The 20,738-nt window shown below is 42.8% G+C and overlaps 1 protein-coding gene across 3 annotated transcripts in view; it reads right to left on the minus strand.

The window, feature by feature from the left end:
• Positions 1-2,283: 2,283 nt before the first annotated feature.
• Positions 2,284-20,738, minus strand: part of NPHP1 (nephrocystin 1) — a 35,328-nt gene continuing 16,873 nt past the window's right edge. For all 3 annotated transcript variants that reach the window (XM_082217559.1, XM_082217560.1, XM_082217561.1), the window contains 6 exons: positions 11,618-11,694; positions 10,984-11,083; positions 10,016-10,128; positions 6,213-6,286; positions 4,944-4,988; positions 2,284-2,796 (listed from right to left, as the gene is read on the minus strand). In XM_082217559.1, coding sequence (XP_082073685.1) covers positions 2,518-2,796; positions 4,944-4,988; positions 6,213-6,286; positions 10,016-10,128; positions 10,984-11,083; positions 11,618-11,694 — 688 coding nt within the window. In that variant the 3' untranslated portion in view covers positions 2,284-2,517. The remainder of the gene's footprint in view (positions 2,797-4,943; positions 4,989-6,212; positions 6,287-10,015; positions 10,129-10,983; positions 11,084-11,617; positions 11,695-20,738) is intronic.

Below are 20,738 nucleotides of genomic sequence, written 5' to 3' on the forward strand. Positions count from 1 at the left end.
ATGCTAGCTTCAAAGTGGAAATTGCATCATGAAGATAGAGATTAAACAGTAGAGGGGCTAAGAGACAACCTTGTCGGACGCCCTTGGCCGTTGAAAATGGAGTAGTGAGGGAGCCATTGGGACCACTTCGGACGCGAGCTGTGGTGTTTGAATACAGGGAAATAATTATGGAGAGGAGGTGCGGATCAATTCCCAGATGGGCAAGTTTGGACCACAATCTCTGCCTAGGAATGGAATCAAAGGCGGCCTCCAGGTCCATGAAAGCGGCAAATAGGTGGCCTTGCCTTGGAGCAGTGTATTTACTGGCAAGGTGATAGAGAGTTAGGCAGTGGTCCATGGTTGATGCTGACTTTCGGAAACCAATCTGTTCTAGCGGTAGAATGTTCCTCTCCTGGACCCATGAGAGAAGTTCCTCCAATAAAACAGCGACAAATATTTTCCCCGGGATAGATAATAAACTGATGGGGCGATAGTTCCTTGGGATGTTTGGCTGGCCGCCTTTGAAGATCGGAACTATTATAGCTTCTCTCCAGGAGTCGGGGATGTCTAGGGCGGAGGAGATAGCGGTGAATACAGAGGTCAGCTGTTCGCTCCACCAAAGAGGATCAGGAAAAGGTCCAACGGGACCATGTCTGGGCCGGGGGCCTTATTCCTTCGCATTGACATTATGATGTTGAAAATGCGAGTTGAGGTAAAGTTTATTGAGGAAGTGAGACTAAGAGAGCAGGAACAGGGGTCCGACGGGGATTGGAGGAGATCTGTAAGATGATTTGGAGAAGCGAAACTGGTTGAATAATAGGCAATCCATTCGTCAGCGGAAATCTGGGTAGCTGGATTGAATGGTGCCGAAGGTCTAACTAAGCGCCAGAAGGAGCGGGAGTCATGCCTCTCTACAGCCGAACGAAGAGTGGACCAAGCCTCAAGGATGTGCTGCTGTTTCTTGCAATGAATCATGTTTCTGTATGTCCTTTTAGTCTCTGTGAGCTTTGCACGGGTTTGGGGGTCGTTGGAAAATTTGATGATTCTGACCATTTTCCTAATTTGCCTTCTTAGGGCTTTACATTCCTTGTCAAACCAAGGCGATTCAGAGAAGAGGCGTTGGTGGGTAGGCGAGGTGGTGGTTATGTAAGTTGTTGAGAAAGCATCAAGTAATTTCCGGTATTGATTAGCGGGCAGGATTGGGTCAGAGGGAACTGCAGACATAACAAATGATTTTTGTATGTCCAGGGCAAGAGAGGAGCTGAGGCTTGTCCATTTCTTTGTTTTGTATACAGGGTGGCTTTGTACCGTGGTACTATAGTTTGAGGGGACTGAAAATGGCTCTGTTAGGTTTAACAATAGAGTCAATGGAAGGTGGTCACCACCAAAATATTCAGCCACTTCCATTTTTGTAGAAATTGAGAATAGCTCCGGCGTCAATAAAATGTAGTCGACAACACTAGTTCCCCGGGAAGTGATGCACGTTAATTGCTGCGAGGACAAGGGAGTAATGTTACCATTCGCGATACAGAGATCGTTTTCCATGGCCAATTGGGCCATCAGCCTCCCCGACGCATTTGTTATAGGATCAAGAGAGCATCTGTTTCCCCAGGGGGGCTGCAGGGGATTGTCCAGGAGTGCTGCGAGAGATAGTATATCATCGTCGTTGGGACCTATTCTTGCATTAAAGTCGCCTAAGAGGATTTGAGGAAGTCCTGGGTTAGTTGTTTGAAGATCATGGAGCCAAGACGAAAGTTCAGACCACCTTTCATTGCGGTCGAAATCATTAATTACTGGGGGCAGATATACTGTAGTTATCAACCATGGGCTTTTGGTCTTTGAGAGATGGATCTTTATAGTGAGAAAGTAAGGGGAAGATTTAATTTCCTCGCAATTAGTGAGGGGTAAGCTGGTTGAGATAAGACAGGCGAGGCCAACTTGGGGGCGACCCCTGTTGGTTAGTTTACGAGCACAGGAACTAAATGAACAATAATTTGGGAGAGCAATACTTTGTTGGGACCAGGTCTCTTGGAGGCACACAATGTCAAAAGAAGAGATGAAGTTCATTGCTTCAGGATCCATTTGCTTTGTCGCCCAGCCGTTAACATTCCAGGAGACAATTTTAAGGCTCTGGGATGGGTTAAGTGCGTCTTTCAAGGAGAGAACTGCTTTTGCTTGATTTGTGAGTGAGGGTTGAGTCTGTTTATATCTAATGATATCAAATTTCCGCGGAGATAGGGAGCTCCAGAATGAACAATAAGTTTCATTGTCCTGAGGAAACCCAGTAAAAAAGATACAGAAAAGTTTTATCAAAGTTAAAAAATATATGTTTACATACTTTATTTTTTCTTTAAAAAAACACCAAAGTAGCCAAAGCCAACATATCTGAATACAAAACAGTAGAATACTAATACAATGTATTTATAAAAATGATATACAAATATAAAAATATGACTTTTTTGGCCAGAACATCAATTATGCTTAATTGATTTGTGTTGGCATGGTGATTGGAAGAGGTCCATTCATACTAAAGTCCATTCATGCTAAAGGATTATTCTTCCTAGCCTCTCCAAGGAAATCATATGCTATTTCTGCGACATCAAAGGCTTTGTGAAGGCCTTCTGACGACAGCAGGGAGGACAAAGCGCCATCCCTTTCTCGGTTTTTCTTCAAGAAGTCGGCAATCATCCGCCAGCGAGTGCCTTCCGATTCTTCTTCTGCCCACTTGTACTCTGGGAGGAACACAGACTGAAGAAGGGGGAAGACAGAATCGTGGTACACCAGGACGAATACAGACTTCAAAAATTCCCGATCTCTCTAAAGAGGGGGAGGAAATAAATGAAATGTGTTACTATTTGATGGCTTCCTTAAATTTGATTCATTTTCTTGCGCTGGAATTGCCACGAGTCACCTCATGTTGAAGCAGCCTTGTCTGTCCCCCTCCCCCACCAATCACGTTATAACTGCTGCAAGTAAGACAGATAGATTTCTAAAAGCCATCAGTAAAATGAAAAATCAATTCTTTAAAGCACCAGCAAAGCCAACTAAAAACAGCTAAACAGAGGAGAACGATAAATGAGTGCTCCTTCAATCCAGCCTTCAGATAAGCTGTTGTGATGTCAAAATGGTTCACCTTGGTTTTTTTAAAAAGATTTTTATTAAAGTTTTTTAGAATATAACAATGAAAAAATAGAAAAGAAAAAGAAACAAAATACAACCTAAAAACAATTAAAAAACAAATAATTTTCCATAACATGTCTTCCTTACGCTTATTTCCCCAGACCTCCTCATACCTCCCTTCTTTGTATTCCACTTCAATTTGTTAGTTCAGCAAATCCTTACCATTAAGCTTTTACCCATTTGTAAACCTTTTTTTCGTATCTCCTAAAGCATTACAGCTGGAAACCCCTTAGTTTCTATCCAACATCCTTCTAACATTCATTAATTTTACAATATTTCTGTAAATAGTCTTTAAATTTCTTCCAGTCTTCTTTCACCAACTCTTCTTATGAGGAACAGCTAAGGGAGCTGGGCATGTTTAGCTTGGAGAAGAGGAGGTTAAGGGGTGATATGATAGCCATGTTCAAATATATAAAAGGATGTCACATAGAGGAGGGAGAAAGGTTGTTTTCTGCTGCTCCAGAGAAGCGGACACGGAGCAATGGATCCAAACTACAAGAAAGAAGATTCCACCTAAACATTAGGAAGAACTTCCTGACAGTAAGAGCTGTTCGACAGTGGAATTTGCTGCCAAGGAGTGTGGTGGAGTCTCCTACTTTGGAGGTCTTTAAGCAGAGGCTTGACAACCATATGTCAGGAGTGCTCTGATGGTGTTTCCTGCTTGGCAGGGGGTTGGACTCGATGGCCCTTGTGGTCTCTTCCAACTCTATGATTCTATGATTCTATGATTCTCCCTGGTCTCGGATTCTGCCAGTCATTTCTTCCATGTAGTCGATCACCTTCATCTGCCATTCTTCCAGCGTGGGTAAATCTTGTGTCTCAAAATGGTTCACCTTGAACCCTCACTGCGCCGCAACAGTTGACAGACGCTGCATGCAAATTTGCTCCTTCAATTTTAAACTGAGGCTCTATGATTGATAGATGCATCAGATTTGGACAGCCAGCTTGATCTCACCTTGTGCCCTAGCCACGAAGAAACAAACTCAGGCTTGGGCCACAGCTACTGCCCTATCCTGTGCACAGCAGACAGAGTGGGGCAGCAACACTTTGCTTGCCACAAAATCCAATAAAATCCTTCGTTGTTGTTGTTGTTTAGTCGTTTAGTGGAGTCCAACTCTTCGTGACCCCATGGACCAGAGCACGCCAGGCACTCCTGTCTTCCACTGCCTCCCGCAGTTTGGTCAAACTCATGTTTGTAGCTTCAAGAACACTGTCCAACCATTTCATCCTCTGTCATCCCCTTCTCCTTGTACCCTCAATCTTTCCCAGCATCAGGGTCTTTTCCAGGGAGTCTTCTCTTCTCATGAAGTGGCCAAAGTATTGGAGCCTCAGCTTCAGGATCTGTCCGTCCAGTGAGCACTCAGGGCTGATTTCCTTCAGAATGGAGAGGTTTGATATTTTTGAAGTCCATGGGACTCCCAAGAGTATCCTCCAGCACCATAATTCAAAAGCATCAATTCTTCAGCCTTCTGCTCTTAGCAGCACAAGCCCAATGGCAACATGAGGACCTATTGGGCTTGCACAAGAATCTTATGGCAGCATGCCCCCCACCCCCAAAAAACTGAAATACACCATTACGCAGAATTGGTGAAGAACTTTCCCAACGGATTTGGGGCAAGGGTGACCCTCCCCAGGTCTAGAGCAAAGTATGAGGGGGAGCTGCAGTCCCCTTGAGCCAATGCTGGGAGCCCCCTGCTCACACCTGTGCCTAGGATGAAACTTCAATATATAATTATGCATAAAACATATTTCGCGTGTGGAAGAAAGTGATTTTATTTCCTTACCTTTTCAGATCTCTTCAGCGTGCTTTCCTTCTCTGCCCAGGCACTCTAAATAAATGAATGAATGAATAACTAACTCTGAGGCTCTGCACAAAGTTTTGAGACACTTCGTATGAAAGCAAAGAGTGGCGGAATAAAAGGATTGTGGAGAGAGATGCACATGAGAAAATCATTATGAATCACAACCGCTCAGAGATGGAAGGTATGCCTTGGAGCTGCCTTTGTGACTTTCCTTTGAAAATCTCCAAGGAAGGAAGGGAATGGGTGGTTTCTGCCCAACTGAATGCTTCTTAAAGTGGAGGGGGGTGTTGAGGGTGATTTTCAATGTATAACCCAAGTCAAAGTTGGGGGTAGGTTAAACCCAATTGGTTGGATTCAAACTCAATTATCCTTCAAGCAAACCCAGTGAAATACATGGGATTTCCCTTAGACATGACAAAGTTATGTCCCACTGATTCCAGTGCTTCTTCTGCTCTAAGGATAATAGAGTCTGAATCAAACCTTTGGCATCATATAGAAAGCCTCCTTCTATCAACAGTAGAGGGTTGATCCAGCAGAGGCTTCCCAGTAGCAGAAGAAGCCATTTTTGTTGACTTCCCCCTTCCTCTGTAGCCCCACCATCTTTCCAGAGGATTTCCCAGCCCTCTAAAGCAGATTTTGGGAGAGTGCTGGAAGCTGTAGGGGGAAGACGGGAATCAGCAGAAGTCACCTCCCTTTCATCCAGCAGCAGCAAAGTCTGGATCTAAGCCATTTATCTTTTTCTTTTCAGTTATTCTAATGCAGGGACCAGGCTGGAGACCCCTTTTCTAACACATTTTTTTAAAAAATAAATCTGAATACCACTAAATCTGTTCCCTTAATCTGTTTCCTGCCCCCCACGAAGCTAAACAGGATCGTGGCCTTCTAGCTTTTCCCCAGAGGATTCGTAATCATGTTAGATCACCAGAGATGTTGGCAGAAATCACTCCTTCCATTATGACTGTAGGAAAGTCAAACTTCTCGGAATTTTTTATTTCAACACACCACCACACCCTTTTGCTGCATTCCAGCCCTTCCTAAGCCACCTCTTTCCAAAGACTTTGGGCATTTCACTTCTACTTCTGTTTGCTTTGCTTTCAGCACATTATTGACCTAAGCTTAGCATCGTCAGAGCAGCTGTTTAAAACAACAGTGGGATGGAGGCGTGCAAAAGCGTTCAATCCTCCCATGCCGGAAAGAAAGAGGCTTTCAAAGCTGTCCTTTTGGATTAGTGATGCAATACGTTTCACGCACCCTGAGCGCATCCATGAGATCAGGCTGCTCCATGAGTTTGGGGAAGGTTGCCAAAACTGGATTGCCAATCAAATCTGCAAGGGAGATTGAAAAGGTGTTTGTTATTTGGGAAAGCTTTAGCAGCCTTTTATGCGAGGCAGAAACAATTCACGGGAGAATGTGAACAGCAGCTTTGGCCTTTCACGATTCTGAACATCCACTGAAGTCAGTTTTTAGAACACACACACACACACACACACACAAATGCTGGCTAGAATGTGGAGAAACAGGGAGAATGTGGTTGAATTGCCCACAAAAATAATATCCTCTGGTGGGCGGGGGGGGGGGGAATAGCCAAAGAAGTATTTTAAATCACAAAGACTGGATTACCTGTAGCAGCAGAACACACTTCTACAATATTTAATTTGGACTGTAGCAGCAGAACACACTTCTACAATATTTAATTTGGACTATAAGCTTCTGCAAAGAGCCATGTTTTATTTATGGCAGCTTGTAAGTTCTATGGTCATGAGTAGAGCTGTATGTATTTAGGTTGCTTGCTTCTAAAAATCCTGTAAGTTTGATATGAGGACAATAGCCATGCGCTCTTGTATCACTCCTGCGTCTGGTAGAAACAATTGGGATGGGTTACCATTTCTGAAGGTTTGAGGGTAGGTTAAGAGTGTCATGTATCAATTCTATGTGCGTGTCCCCTTCCTGAGATACAAAAGAGTTTTTTATTCACAATCTTATGCCCCTGTACAAAATGTAAAGCTGTGAACTGGCTGGCCCCCATATTGTGAACTGGCCCTCCAACACTTGCAGTTGAAAGGTTAAAGTGGGTCAGAATCATTGCAAATAACAGCCATGTAAAAGCATTCAGTTCATTTTGAAATGTTGGGTTCCACTTGTATGTGCGCCATAAATTGTTTTAATTTGAAGTAGCTTTAATCTGTTTTTGTATTTTAACTTTTGTGTGTTTTAAAGCATGCTTGAGATTTTTTCTAGCTTTTATTGTTTTATTACTTTGTAAACCACTTGGAGGGTTGTTGTTTTTTTACAATCAATCAGTATATGAATTGTATGAAATAAATAAATACACTTCCGAGTTCGGCGTGATGCGTGTGTGCATGGTCACGCAAATATCAGATGCTCCTAAAACGGTTGTTGCCTGTACCAGATGCTGTGAGCTACACAATATGTGCTATAAACTGGGAAAGAGTGCAAATATTGTCAAGAGCTTTTAAGCAGGCTGTAATGGGAATTGGGGTTGCTTGTGCGTAAAATGCAAACTGCTCCAAGCTAGCCGATAGCTAAAACTTTCCCTGGTTTGACAGCCCTTGAAACGCGACTGTCTTAGTCACTGGCAGAATCCGTCAGTGGGCGGGACCTAAATTTCTTCCAACATAAAAGTTGCTTGACTCCAAGTCTCCTCCTAGATTCCCTGCGTGGAAGCCTTCTGCGCAGCGTGGGCGTGCCCAGCGGAGGTCCTGTGCTCTCTCCACTGATTTCACTGGAATTGTCTCTGAGCCTCCCCTCCGCCTTACTCTCAGCTTCCCCTTTCTCCCTGGTGTCCCCTGGATTTCTTTCCCCCGTGGAAGCTCTCTCTCTCTCCTTGCTAGTTCCCTCCCCTGCATCACTGGAGCGACTTTCCTCTCCTCTTCCCTCTGATGGCAGTTCCCTGACACAGGCATTTTAAGTTGCTGGCTTTCTACACAAAGGTTCCAACCGCAGGAAATTTACACTTAAGAACTGCAACCAATTAGGTATTTTACACTTCCACGCACTGACAAAGAACCAGACAGGATGGGACCAATCTCTGTTCATCCATGAATTCAGTGGATTTTCTAAAACCAGTTTTCAGAAAGCATTTTCTCAGAGCCTTGTTTCCCCACCAGACACTGATGCATCAGTTCCTTTCATTCGGGTGAAACACCCTCTCCACCAAAACCTGGCTGTCGCTGTGTCAATGTGCATTCCAGAAGCCACCAAACCCTGTCATAAACCCAGACTAATTTCCACCCTGACACCTAGCACTCCTTTGCCACAACAGAGGTGACAATGGCACAGCAAGTAGTATGCATGTTACAATAGGTGGAATGGAGTCGTAAGACGCAAAAGTGCAAAAAAAACCTCTGGAGGAAGCCTGCTCTCCCTGAGCAGAAGCGAACATGTTTCCTTGACAAACAGGAGGTAGGTTAAGGAGGGGAATTAAATTTTTTTGAGGTAGCCCATGCATTCCCTTGTCTCAGGACTTTTATCTACACCTTTCTTAACGGGTTGAATTATAAAAAGTAAAAAAATATAACAAGTTCCACATTATTCTTTAAATGAGGACTCCTGTTAAGATTTAAAACATGAAGTTTACACAATACCTTTTTAAAAAAACAGGGAAAGATCAAGGCACAATCAGAAATCCATACCATGATCACATGATTCCATGGAAAAAGCACTGCTAATTTCCAGTGGAAACACTTCTTATAGTTGCATCCTTAATTCACTTCACTAGAAATGTGTTTGTAAGACATAAGCATAGGAAAATGTCTGGGGATTGTCAGGGACATACATGTTGACTTACTGTGCAGCGATGTACTTTAACTGCTGCTGACAGAACAATGTCATTTCCATGCTGTTTAAATATACCCAGACTGGCTGAGAAACACTGATACTAAGCAAAACCATGGCCAAGCATGAACACACAAAGATACAGGTATTCACACAAAGAATTATGGCTCTTTGTTCTTCTCCTAGCCCAGCCACTGCCACATTTCCTGGTTTGGTTTAGTGCTATGTCTGAACCTAGGCTTGTGGTTTGTCACACACCAGAAAACCACAAGGTTTAGGCAAGGTTTGTTCTTGGCTTACCGTTCACAGATTGCCTGGAGTGTGACAAACCACAAGCCAAACCATGTGTGACATAACACTAAGCCAAACCATGGCCCGGCCCAGAGTTGCGTGTTAACCAGAGGAGCAAAGTGACTGCAATTTTTATGACAAGTACCTGCACGCTTTGCCATGGTTTGGCTTAGCATCACATCCATAACAGAACCACTGTTGTGCCCTTGTACCTGAAGCATTTTTAGGAGAGTGACAGAGAGAACACAGATTCTAGCTGAACATGTAACCCCTGCTCATTTTTGGATTTCTTGCAAACGAACTGCAGTGCCGGGTAGGGCATTTTTGCAATAACTACCTCTGCTCTTGGGACGCGGGTGGCGCTGTGGGTTAAACCACAGAGCAAGGACTTGCCAATCAGAAGGTTGACGGTTTGAATCCCCACGACGGGGTGAGCTCCCATTGCTTGGTCCCAGCTCCTGCCAACCTAGTAGTTCAAAAGCATGTCAAAGTGCAAGTAGATAAATAGGTACCGCTCCGGCAGGAAGGTAAACGGCGTTTCCGTGCGCTGCTCTGGTTCACCAGAAACGGCTTAGTCATGCTGGCCACATAACCCGGAAGCTGTACGCCGGCTCGCTCGGCCAATAAAGCAAGATGAGCACCGCAACCCCAGAGTCAGCCACAACTGGACCTAATGGTCAGGGGTCCCTTTACCTTTACCTTTTACCTCTGCTCTTAATGAAGAGTGTGGGATTGAGCACCACTTCCTTAACTGTTTCAGAGTTCCTGAGAATGAATTCATTTACATGAACTGCTGAACCACGGGGTTTGGGGGGGGTGGCACTTGTGGAGCAGACTATGCCAAACTGAAGTTAGCCCTCTCCTGCTTTACGAAAGAAGAAATTACTTGACACCTCTCTCTCACACACATGGCAAGCACAGAAAGCAGTTGCTGCTTTTTCGACCCAAACATTACCAGACTTCCTTACCTGCATTTTGCATGTTTGGTCTGTCCCGGAGGAGCACATCACCAAGGATCTGACGATAAAATAATAAAAGGTGTATATAGCTCATGCTGCCAATTAATACTTCTGGTAGCAGACTGTTGTTGTTTTTAAAAAAAGCAAATAAAAACAAGGTTGTCAGTAAAAATTACTCCTGAAATATTTTAGCACATCTTAACATGCAAGATTTCTGAATGCAGTAGCATTAAGATGGACTTTATTCTGACCAGCTGTGAACTACTGCTTTAATCTTCTTGGCTATTAAGCAATTCACACATTAAATTGTAGTTTTGTGACTCAAGCCCTAACCATGGGAAAGGGGCATATTCTCTGTTTCTAGGGTATACTACACAATATACTAAAAGGTCCAACACTGTAAGGTGTTTTACCTTCTATACTTTTTTCTTTTGTGTAAAGTTAATTTGGGTCAACCTCTATGTTCCTAGGCAGGCACCATTAAGTAAAAAATATCGGATTTCTATTTTCAAATTTTCTTTGAAGAGGCATTTCCTATTCTCTCCCACCAGGACAGGGTGGAGGGAAGAAATCCTTGCATTTTCCATAAAAACATTAAAATCTAGAAACTGAGGATACTTTTCATTTGATCAAAATATTGCATTATGTTACTTCAAACTACAATCTATAGTTTTATCTCCTCTTTTATTTCACCATTTGGGACACACTGTTCTTTCTCCTCCGGTACTTTACATTAGATAGTTGACATACAATAGTATTTAGAATGGCTGGCAGCTGACATGCATTAGTATTTAATATTTGATAGTTGATAGAAGCCTGTCACATTCATAACAGAGCTTTACTGCAAGTTTGGACCTAATTTTTTTTAATTATACAGCAAAAATCTCTTACGCTTGTTTTGTGTATAAGAGAAAGCTACACCTCCTTGAAACAACAATGTAAGCATCATAAGAAAACTGCAAACTTTGCTCACTTACTTCAATATTGCTCTGGAGTTGGTGCTTAATGACCTCAGTTTCACTAGAAGTTGAGGCTGCTTCCTCAGTGTTATCATGTTATGGAAAACACCGCCACTGGCTTTAGTAAAAAGAAATAAAGCAGAGAATCAAACATTATCAGTACTTGGGTTACTTTTTAATGTTCTCAAATACGTAATTCATTTAGCTCTGCATCCAGCACTTTTTCCATCTGTTTATCTCTACCTGTTCCCATTCTGATCTCTGTGGCTCACTTTAATGAGTAGGGCCAAATCAGAAACATCAAGTCATACTTTTCACCCTCCCCTTGCAGTTAAAATTCTAATTATTCCAATACCCATCACACTTCTTCCTTTAAAAAAATGTCTTAAAACCCTCCTTTTCCTCTTTGGCTTTGACAGCCATGTTTCCATCTGGCAATCAGAGTTTCCACAGGCACACAATGGCACTTTTAACACTGCTTATTTATAATTCCTTTCCTTAGATTGGCATGGACGTGCCTGTTTTGTTTGTGTTTTGAACTCGTGCAGCGCTTATGCGTTTCATAAATAAATAATAAAATAACGGAGGATTTCTGGCAACAGGGCATACAAACTAGTTTTCAGTTTCAGATAAGGGACAAGATAAGCTCTACCTCTTCTCAAAATTGACGGGTCTACTTCAACGCCCTTTTCGTAAGGAGTCCCGCCATTCAAAAGCAGCTCATACGTTCTGAAAAATACACAAAACACAGACACCTGCGTTCATTTCTGACATGGGTGAAAAACGAAAGTAAAGAAATATGTGCCTTTTCCTGAAGCTGCAAAAGGTATTTTATGCAAATCACCCGTTTTCGTATTTCGCCTTTTCTGAACGAAGGCAACAACAAAATACCTAATTTGGGGGGGGGGAATCTTAGCAACTCGATTTGATAAGCATCCATTGAAGGTTCCATAAAAATATGTCTTCCCTAAATAGCGCAGAGTTCTATTTTTATAAGCCTTTAGAAATTCTTCACCTTACGAATCTGTACTTTGCAAAGCAGTATGGCCACCAGTGGCATGATTTTCCTGTCAGTTGAAGAAGTGGGTCAGATAGAGAGACAGATAGAGATATATGATGATTACGATATCTTTATTGTCATTGTCCCTTGCAGAACAATGAAATTATAAAACTACATAAAACTACATAAAAACTACATAAAACATTCAAAAACCTTAAAAACTCTAAAACCCCATTTTAAAATACACTATACTACGTCACAACTATGGTGTATACAAACCCACTCAAAACACGCACTGATTATATATAGAAACTAATTACTGGATACTGTCCTATGAAAGATGACCCAATAAAAGACCATCAAACCAGGCAATCCCAGAGGCTGATAGGTATATTAACCTATAAAAACAGCATCCAATAAATCATTTTCACGTGTTATTTGGTGGTTTATGAATTCCACCTGGGTGAGTGGATTAGTACAAATCCTAATAATTTGGGGTGAATTCTTTCACCTTTTAAAACGAAGTATTTCTACTATCCATACCACTGCAAGGTTGCAATGATTGAGAATGCTTCTTAAGACCCACTCACCACAACTTGCTTTTGCTCAACAGAATGCTTTGCTTTTATACATTAAAACTGCCCGCTCCAGGTGTATCACAAGCCACTCTGGAAATATTCATATATTTCAAAAGTAGTTCATGAAGGGTTATCATTTGGGAAACCAGAGTGGATAAAAATCAATGGTTAAAAAAAATCAAAATCAAAAAAATCGGATTTTAAAAATTTAAATTGGAATGATTTTTTTATTTAAATTGGATTTTTAAAATGCTTTTGGAGGAAAAATCTTTCTAAAGTTAGTTTTCTATTTAAGTTACATTATAGTCCATAGGCTATTCCATCAGGAAATAAGGATTTGTTTTAAGTTTTTCATGTGTACTAAAACTCAGTCTAAGTTTTTGATTTTTTTTTAAACCGTTTAACCACGTCAGTTAACAAGCATGGATACATATGCTATAATGTTATTGTTTTAATTAAATAAATTATTTAAATTGTTATTAAGGAAATGATTATTTTTCTCCTTCCAACAAAGTACAGCAGAAAAGTTGCCCAAATATAAACAGTTAACACATTAAACCTAACAATAATTTCATAATGATCTGTCCATGTATTTCTAATAGTATAACCAAATCAGTAATTTTTGATATAACTGTAAAAACTACTCTAAAAAATTATTATTCCAAAAATGAAACCTTCATCTGGTTATCAATATTAAGATTATACTAGCAAGAATGAGTGTTTCTGTTAAAAAAAATGATTTAAATCAAGTCTTACTGACTAGTGATTTAAATCGATTTGATTTAAATCAAATCCACCCTGTGGGAAACTAAAAGTTTTGGGCATGCAGATACTTGTACAATTCTCTGGGTTGTGGCTCTCAAGTTATCATCGGGTAAATTACCTGAAAAGCTTCTCTGGGGTCAAAGATACATCCTGGGCGCATTCACAAATGTCATTTAAGGCAGGAACCACTGGTGCTAAATTTACTGTTTTGAATTCCGTCCTGACCTGTTCACCTCTAGCGCTGTTGTACAATTCACTTCTCCACGCAGGAGTGACTCATCTGCTCCTTCCTCTTGGGTTTTCATCTAAACTGCCCAGAAACAACCCTGTGCCAATTTTGTATCTTTCCAGTGATCACATAATTACAGATAAAAGGCAGTCAAATTATGACAAAGGAATCCTTTAGCTTTGAGTTCCTAGATATGGATCAACAGAACATCCTAAAGATACACTGGGCTGGCTTCCAAGTTCAGAAGCATCATATGGACACTCAGCCAGGGCCCCTCCAATTTGGAATAGTTTGAGATGTTGCTCTTTTGCCGCCAAAATTATCTGACAGATAACCCACACTTATTCCCAGCATTCCTGGATCCTTTTCATGCACACATATATACATCCCTTTATTTCTCATCGCTCAATGACTTGCAGTTGAATGTGTGAACAGACTGCACTGAAGTGTTGGGTTTGAGGCGATGTGAGGCAACAGAAAAGTTCTGAATGTGACATTAGATCTGGGATGGCTCATTCACACATGCAAATCATTACGTCTCTGTATACATCAGATGATGAACATGCATGCTTGAATTTGCAAATCAGAGATATTTCACCAGTTTGCACCACTTATCTGCCTGGGTTTACAAATGCAAAAATGAGCCCGATGCCTGCCAAAACATTATTTAACTTGGTCCTTAGAACGGAGTATGCACCACTTTTCCAGGCTTTGTCGTATATCCTACAGTAGATACTGGGCTATAAAGTGGAGGTCTCAAATTAAGCTGCCAGCACAAAACGGTCCTTGCTTAACTTTTGGCCTTTGCCCCTACAGGATGGTAGATTTGGGCTTGTTTTTCTCCCTGATGTTTTTGTATTATCTGCTGCTTCCTGTTTCTATTTTAATTTAAAGCCATTTGCCAAGCTCAGTGTGAAGTACATTGAAGAGACCACATTAAAACCCAAATTAATATAAAAACACAGTAAAACATCAAACATTAATTTGGGTAAGTGAGAGCTGATTCTGGTTAAGGGAGAATAAGTCACACTTAATAATAATTAGAGAGGGAAAGATATTAGTTGTGATACATTGGCTTAATGTGCTAAAGAGACAGGTCAGTAAAAATGACCAGCTGGCGCACAGTTCAAGGGCAGAAGGAATAGGCTGGTATAGCAGCTATAGAACTGAAATTTTGTTTGTTGTTTAGTCGTTTAGTCATGTCCGACTCTTCGTGACCCCATGGACCAGAGCACACCAGGCACTCCTGTCTTCCACTGCCTCCCGCAGTTTGGTCAAACTCATGCTGGTAGCTTCGAGAACACTGTCCAACCATCTCGTCCTCTGCCATCCCCTTCTCCTTGTGCCCTCAATCTTTCCCAACATCAGGGTCTTTTCCAGGGAGTCTTCTCTTCACATGAGGTGGCCAAAGTATTGGAGTCTCAGCTTCAGGATCTGTCCTTCCAGGGAGCACTCGGGGCTGATTTCCTTCGGAATGGATAGGTTTGATCTTCTTGCAGTCCATGGGACTCTCCAGAGTCTCCTCCAGCCCCATAATTCAAAAGCATCAATTCTTCAGCGATCAGCCTTCTTTATGGTCCATCTCTCACTTCCATACATCACTGCTGGGAAAACCATAGCTTTAACTATACAGACCTTTGTTGGCAAGGTGATGTCTCTGCTTTTTAAGATGCTGTCTAGGTTTGCCGTTGCTTTTCTCCCAAGAAGCAGGCGTTTTTTAATTTCTCGGCTGCTGTCACCATCTGCAGTGATCATGGAGCCCAAGAAAGTAAAATCTCTCACTGCCTCCATTTCTTCCCCTTCTATTTGCCAGGAGGTAATGGGCCCAGTGGCCATGATCTTCGTTTTTTTGATATTGAGCTTCAGACCATATTTTGCGCTCTCCTCTTTCACCCTCATTAAAAGGTTCTTTAATTCCTCCTCACTTTCTGCCATCAATGTTGTGTCATCTGCATATCTGAGGTTGTGGATATTTCTTCCGGCAATCTTAATTCCGGCTAGGGATTCATCGAACTCAGGACAATAATATAAGTGCTCAAATCTCTGTTCAGTCGCAAAGCATGGTGAGTGAACTTGAACCACTCACCATTTATCAGCCTGACCTACTTCACGGGGTTGTTGTGAGGACATTGCCCTCATGCCCTTGGAGGAAGGGTGGAAATATAAACGACAACAGCTCAATATTAAATAACCTCCCTATGGATAGAATGAGATATTTTTAAAACTTTTCATCATTTGGCCAGGCAGCACCTTATAATTTGCACTGTTTCAATTTGGCTACTGTTCTCGTCAACTAAAATACTGAAGTATTGATTGATTCAACATGATTTCCTGTCTGGAAGTGACGGACATGAATTACATGCTTTGTGGAAATTCCTGTATTGGTATACTGGTTCCCTAACCCTTAGTGATGAATGGAAGTGAAACACCTTGCCCATCCTCTCTGTTCCTGCCAACTTTCAACAGGGGATTTGTGAAAATGAGTGTTCACTTCACTGTGTGCCAGTCATCACATACAGTAGCAGCAACTTGGTCATCCAGCCGCAAGTGCAGCTTCACTTGCACATCATAGCATTTCAGCAGAAACGATACAAACTTGGAATTCAGAGAAAGAGGAGTTCAGGAATGCAAAAATGTTTCTTATAGTCTAGTTCTGCCCTCTCCTCTAAAGGGCTATTGATTCTGGATGCAGGTTTCTTATTGTTGTAGCAGAAATTATTCAAGATACACAAAGAGCAATAACACGACTAACACATTTGCAAAGCTAAGCTGGGTCCGGTAGGGTTTCAAACTGGATAAGGGACTGCATGTTGAGATTCCCTCCCCCCATTTATATTACATAGATTATTGCTTATTAAGTGCCTAGTTGGTACCAGGTGACTATATGTACTCCCACCCTGTACCACTAGTGTAATTTCCACACAGTGGTTGTGGGTAGTCTTGCTTTGTGGGGCAATCTTGTTTTGGGAGACAAGTACATTGAATTATGATTCCTAAGTGCTGCACAAACACTCCAGCTCTTGGGAGGAAAACCGGAAGAAAATGACGATGCTTTGAAGGGGAGGTGTGGGGAGGGATGTGTCGCCCACTCCTCACAATTCAAGGCACAGACTGTGTCCAGTTATATAGAATCATAGAATCATAGAGTTGGAAGAGACCACAAGGGCCATCGAGTCCAACCCCCAGCCAAGCAGGAAACACCATCAGAGCACTCCTGACATATGGTTGTCAAGCCTCTGCTTAAAGACCTCCAAAGGAGACTCCACCACACTCCTTGGCAGCAAATTCCACTGTCGAACAGCTCTTACTGTCAGGAAGTTCTTCCTAATGTTTAGGTGGAATCTTCTTTCTTGTAGTTTGGATCCATTGCTCCGTGTCCGCTTCTCTGGAGCAGCAGAAAACAACCTTTCTCCCTCCTCTGTGTGACATCCTTTTATATATTTGAACATGGCTATCATATCACCCCTTAACCTCCTCTTCTCCAGGCTAAACATGCCCAGCTCCCTTAGCCGTTCCCAAGACACCTGCAGAGCACAAGGCCATCACATTCTGCCCCCCACCCCCGCATTACACAACACAGTGCAACTAGCTTGGGGGAAAGGCAATCTCTGCCACAGGATTATGATCCTCAGGGGAAATGTCCAAATGCGTAAAGCTGCACATGAAAAACCGTGTAGAGTGGCCTCTAGTAAACAGCCTTCCTTACAGAGAAGGGGTGGTCTTCCAGGGCGAGAAGCTGGGAGAAGAATAGGAAGCTCCCGGGTGAGAGCTGGGAGGGCTCACCTTTTTCTGTCTGGGACAAAAGTTAAAATATACCTGTGAGGAAGGACTTTGCATTCTTCTATCTCTTTCTTTTTGTTGTTGCTGTTTTGTTTTTGTTTAGATTGGTTTGTTTTTTTATCGTGTTATGAAAAGTCTTAATATAATTTCATAGATGGTTCACTGGCTTGGAATAAGGCAGCTTCCCCCCAAAAAAGGAGCAGCCTTCCTTGTGAGGCTGGCAAACGGTAAGTATTTTAAAGCAATTAAATAATTATAATAACTGTATTAAGCATAAAATACAGGGGGGGGGGCACGCCATCAGATTATTTTAGTCCCTTTGCCAAAGCTAAGGAAAGCTTTATTCAGGACTGCGGAAATGATACTAGAAAGACGGCTAAGACAGTCATAAAGGAAGTCCACAGGCAAGTTGTTGTTTTTTTAAAGAAAAGAAAATCTGGGCCCACTTCAAGTTTTGAAAATAAACCAAGCACATTTTTAAATCATTTAGGGGGTGAGACTTGTTTAACAAGCTTAGCAGTCTCGGGGCGAGCTAACAGGCTGCATACACATCACATGACATCGAGTTTCAGTATTCACCCAGGCTGTGAGACACATGTAATACAAGCCTAGCAATGAGTCAGTCTTGGGGCAGTATCCAAACCCAGCTCAAGGATCTGTGGTATGATCAGAAATGTTCCTCTCAAGGACAGCCTCTGTGAGCCGAGCCCCTGGAATGCAGAAATGGCAAGAATGCTTGGGTGGCAAAAGACGTTAATTAGCATTAGTCAGTTTTGGTCCTGCCTTGCCTTGCATAGAAAAGGGTTTCCTTTTTTAAAAAAGAAAATGTGGCGTACGTAATGCTATATTAAGTAAACATCACTAAAGCTGGCCTTAATGAACTTTGGAGGAAGAAAGAGATGAATGTGTGTTAATTTGTAACTTTCAAGGCTGCGCTCCTATCACACTTACTTAGGAGTCCCATTGAACCCAGTGGGAGATTTGAGTACAGGTTCCAGCAAGGGATGGGGAATCTGCAGCCAGTGTTCGAAACTACCACTGTTTAGGAGCATTTTGCAACAGGGAATTTCATGAGCACGAGCCGTTTCTGAACTCTGGGCACAGATCTGCGCCTAAGATTTCAGATTAAAACTGCAGAGTGGAAGGAAAGGAGAACCTTTTTCTGCCTCCCCACTTCCAGCTACTCTCTGAAGACTGGAGTAGAGACTCTCTTAAGAATATTAGGGGGGTGGGCAGGGGAAGGACTGGACCCTGTCAAAAATGAACATAATATTTTAGCTGCAGTTCACTCATTTTCAGCTTTGTATTCTTGTTATAAAAAGTGCACCGAGACATTCCGTTGTTGCGCCCATAACCTAGGTTTAAGATACCATTTCACTCCTAGCTTTCTTATCTCAGTTTCTAGCACTGTCTTGCAGTCTTCTAGTTGTGAAGATTACAATTCCCATCATCTCTAACCATTGGCCACGCTGTCTTGGACTGATGGGAGCTGAATGACATCTGGAGGGCTACAGCTTCCCCCTCCTCAGTTGAAGATGCAACAGATAGTCAGTTGGGAGCATTAGCCAAGGCTCTGAGTAAATCTCACTGATATTGTGATCCTGGTGTACAGCCAAGTTGCCTGTTGCAATTCAGATTTCCTCTTGCTAGAATTCCCGCGCCCCCCCCCCCAAAAAAAAAAAACAATGGTGGGAAAAAATTGTTTCTGTTGGCAAAGAATGTGAAATCTGGAAAATGTTGCAGATGCATTTGCAGTTATGTGCTTCTGATATAAAGAAATGTAGTATTATTGTGAAATGAATACTGTTAAACTGAATCACTATCTGCTATACTTAGTTCCTTTAAGCTTTAGCTTTATGGGGAAGTATTGGCAGGCACTAGGGAAATAGCAGCAGGATAGGAGTGAGAGCCAGGAGATACGTCACCAGGGCCAGCATCCAGAGAGCTCCAATATGGGAGCAGAAAACACTTCCAATTGTGTGTTTGGGAAGAGGGGCTGTTGATCCTCCTCCAGTTTCATCTGTTCCACCAATACATCATTTACAGCTCTCCCTGGAGTGGCTCAGGACGGGGGGAGGGGGGAGAGAAAGGGGAATGGTGGCCTGCGGTGGGAAAGGGGGGTCTCGGGAAAGCATCTCTCTCATCCTCAGTTTCCTGTATGTTAAACAGGAGCAACTGCAAACTAGCATTCAGGATTGGTGTGTGGACCACCATAATAAAGAATATGAATTCGAAATGCTTAGGGGGTGAAGCAGCTGCCATACAACTTTGAGGGGGGAAACCTGGCAATGCAACTTAATATTTTAAATGCTCCCCCAAAAGTCAAGGTAAGTAGCACAGTTCTAAATGCCAACACAGGAAGCAAATGCATCCTCAGGAAGAACTGGAAATGTCTCTTGTTTGAAACCCTGGAGAGCTGCTTCCAATCTGCATGGGCAACACTGGTCTAGATAGGAAAAATTGCCTACCGTATTTTTCGTTCTATAGGACGCACATTTCCCCCTCCAAAAATTAAGGGGAAATGTGTGTGCGTCCTATAGAGCGAATGCAGGCTGCGCCGCTAAGCCCAAAGCCAGAACAGGAAGACGGAGCACTGCAGAGCGCTCCGTCTCGCTGCTCTAGCTTGGGGACGGTGCCTTCACCCCGCTGTCCTGCAGAAGCTAGCAAGGCTGTTCCCAAGCCAGAACAGCGAGAGGGAGGGCTCCGTCTCGCTGCTCTAGCTTGGGGACGGCTGTGCGCAAACCTCTGTAGGGCAGCGGGGCGCTGCGCTCCAAAGGCTTCAGGGATCTTTGAGGCTGGCGGTGGGGGAAAGCAGCGCTTCCCCCCACCGCCAGCCCCACAAGCTCTGGTGAATGTACCTTGAACGCACCTTGTTTTAGAGGGGGAGAACAAGGAAAAAAAAATTCCCTGTTCTCCCCCTCCTATGGTCCGGTGCGTCCTATGGTCCGGTGCGTCCAATGGAGCGAAAAATACGGTAACTTCTACAGGACAGCTTTCTAAACTGCTATATTTTAACAGCAAATGTTGGGTGGCACAGCCATCATCAGTATTTGGGGGCCCTTGAGTAACATACAAGCAGTGACCCACCAAAGCATGCAAACTAAGAGCACACTCAAAAAGTCTTCTCCGCCTGGTGACCTATATGAAGCAAGGCACATGCCAATCTCTGTTTTAAAAAACCTCTCCTACCAACTCTCAGCAGTTTAACTAATGGGCAGCTTCATTATTCCCCTGCTGCATCTTACTTACACAGGGCTAGTTTAGATGAAACGACCACAAGCCTTTGTCTGACGGTTACAGCCATCTTCCAAATACCTCCGCAGCCTACCTTGTGGCAGCATCAGGAGCCTGGCATCTGCACTGGCACCTTGCTGCCTTCTGGAACTGGCAGCATTCTGGGGAACGTGTGTGGTTATTGGTC

The sequence above is a fragment of the Podarcis vaucheri genome (assembly GCF_965113315.1).
Source record: "Podarcis vaucheri genome assembly, chromosome: 3".
Taxonomy (NCBI): Eukaryota; Metazoa; Chordata; class Lepidosauria; order Squamata; family Lacertidae; genus Podarcis; species Podarcis vaucheri.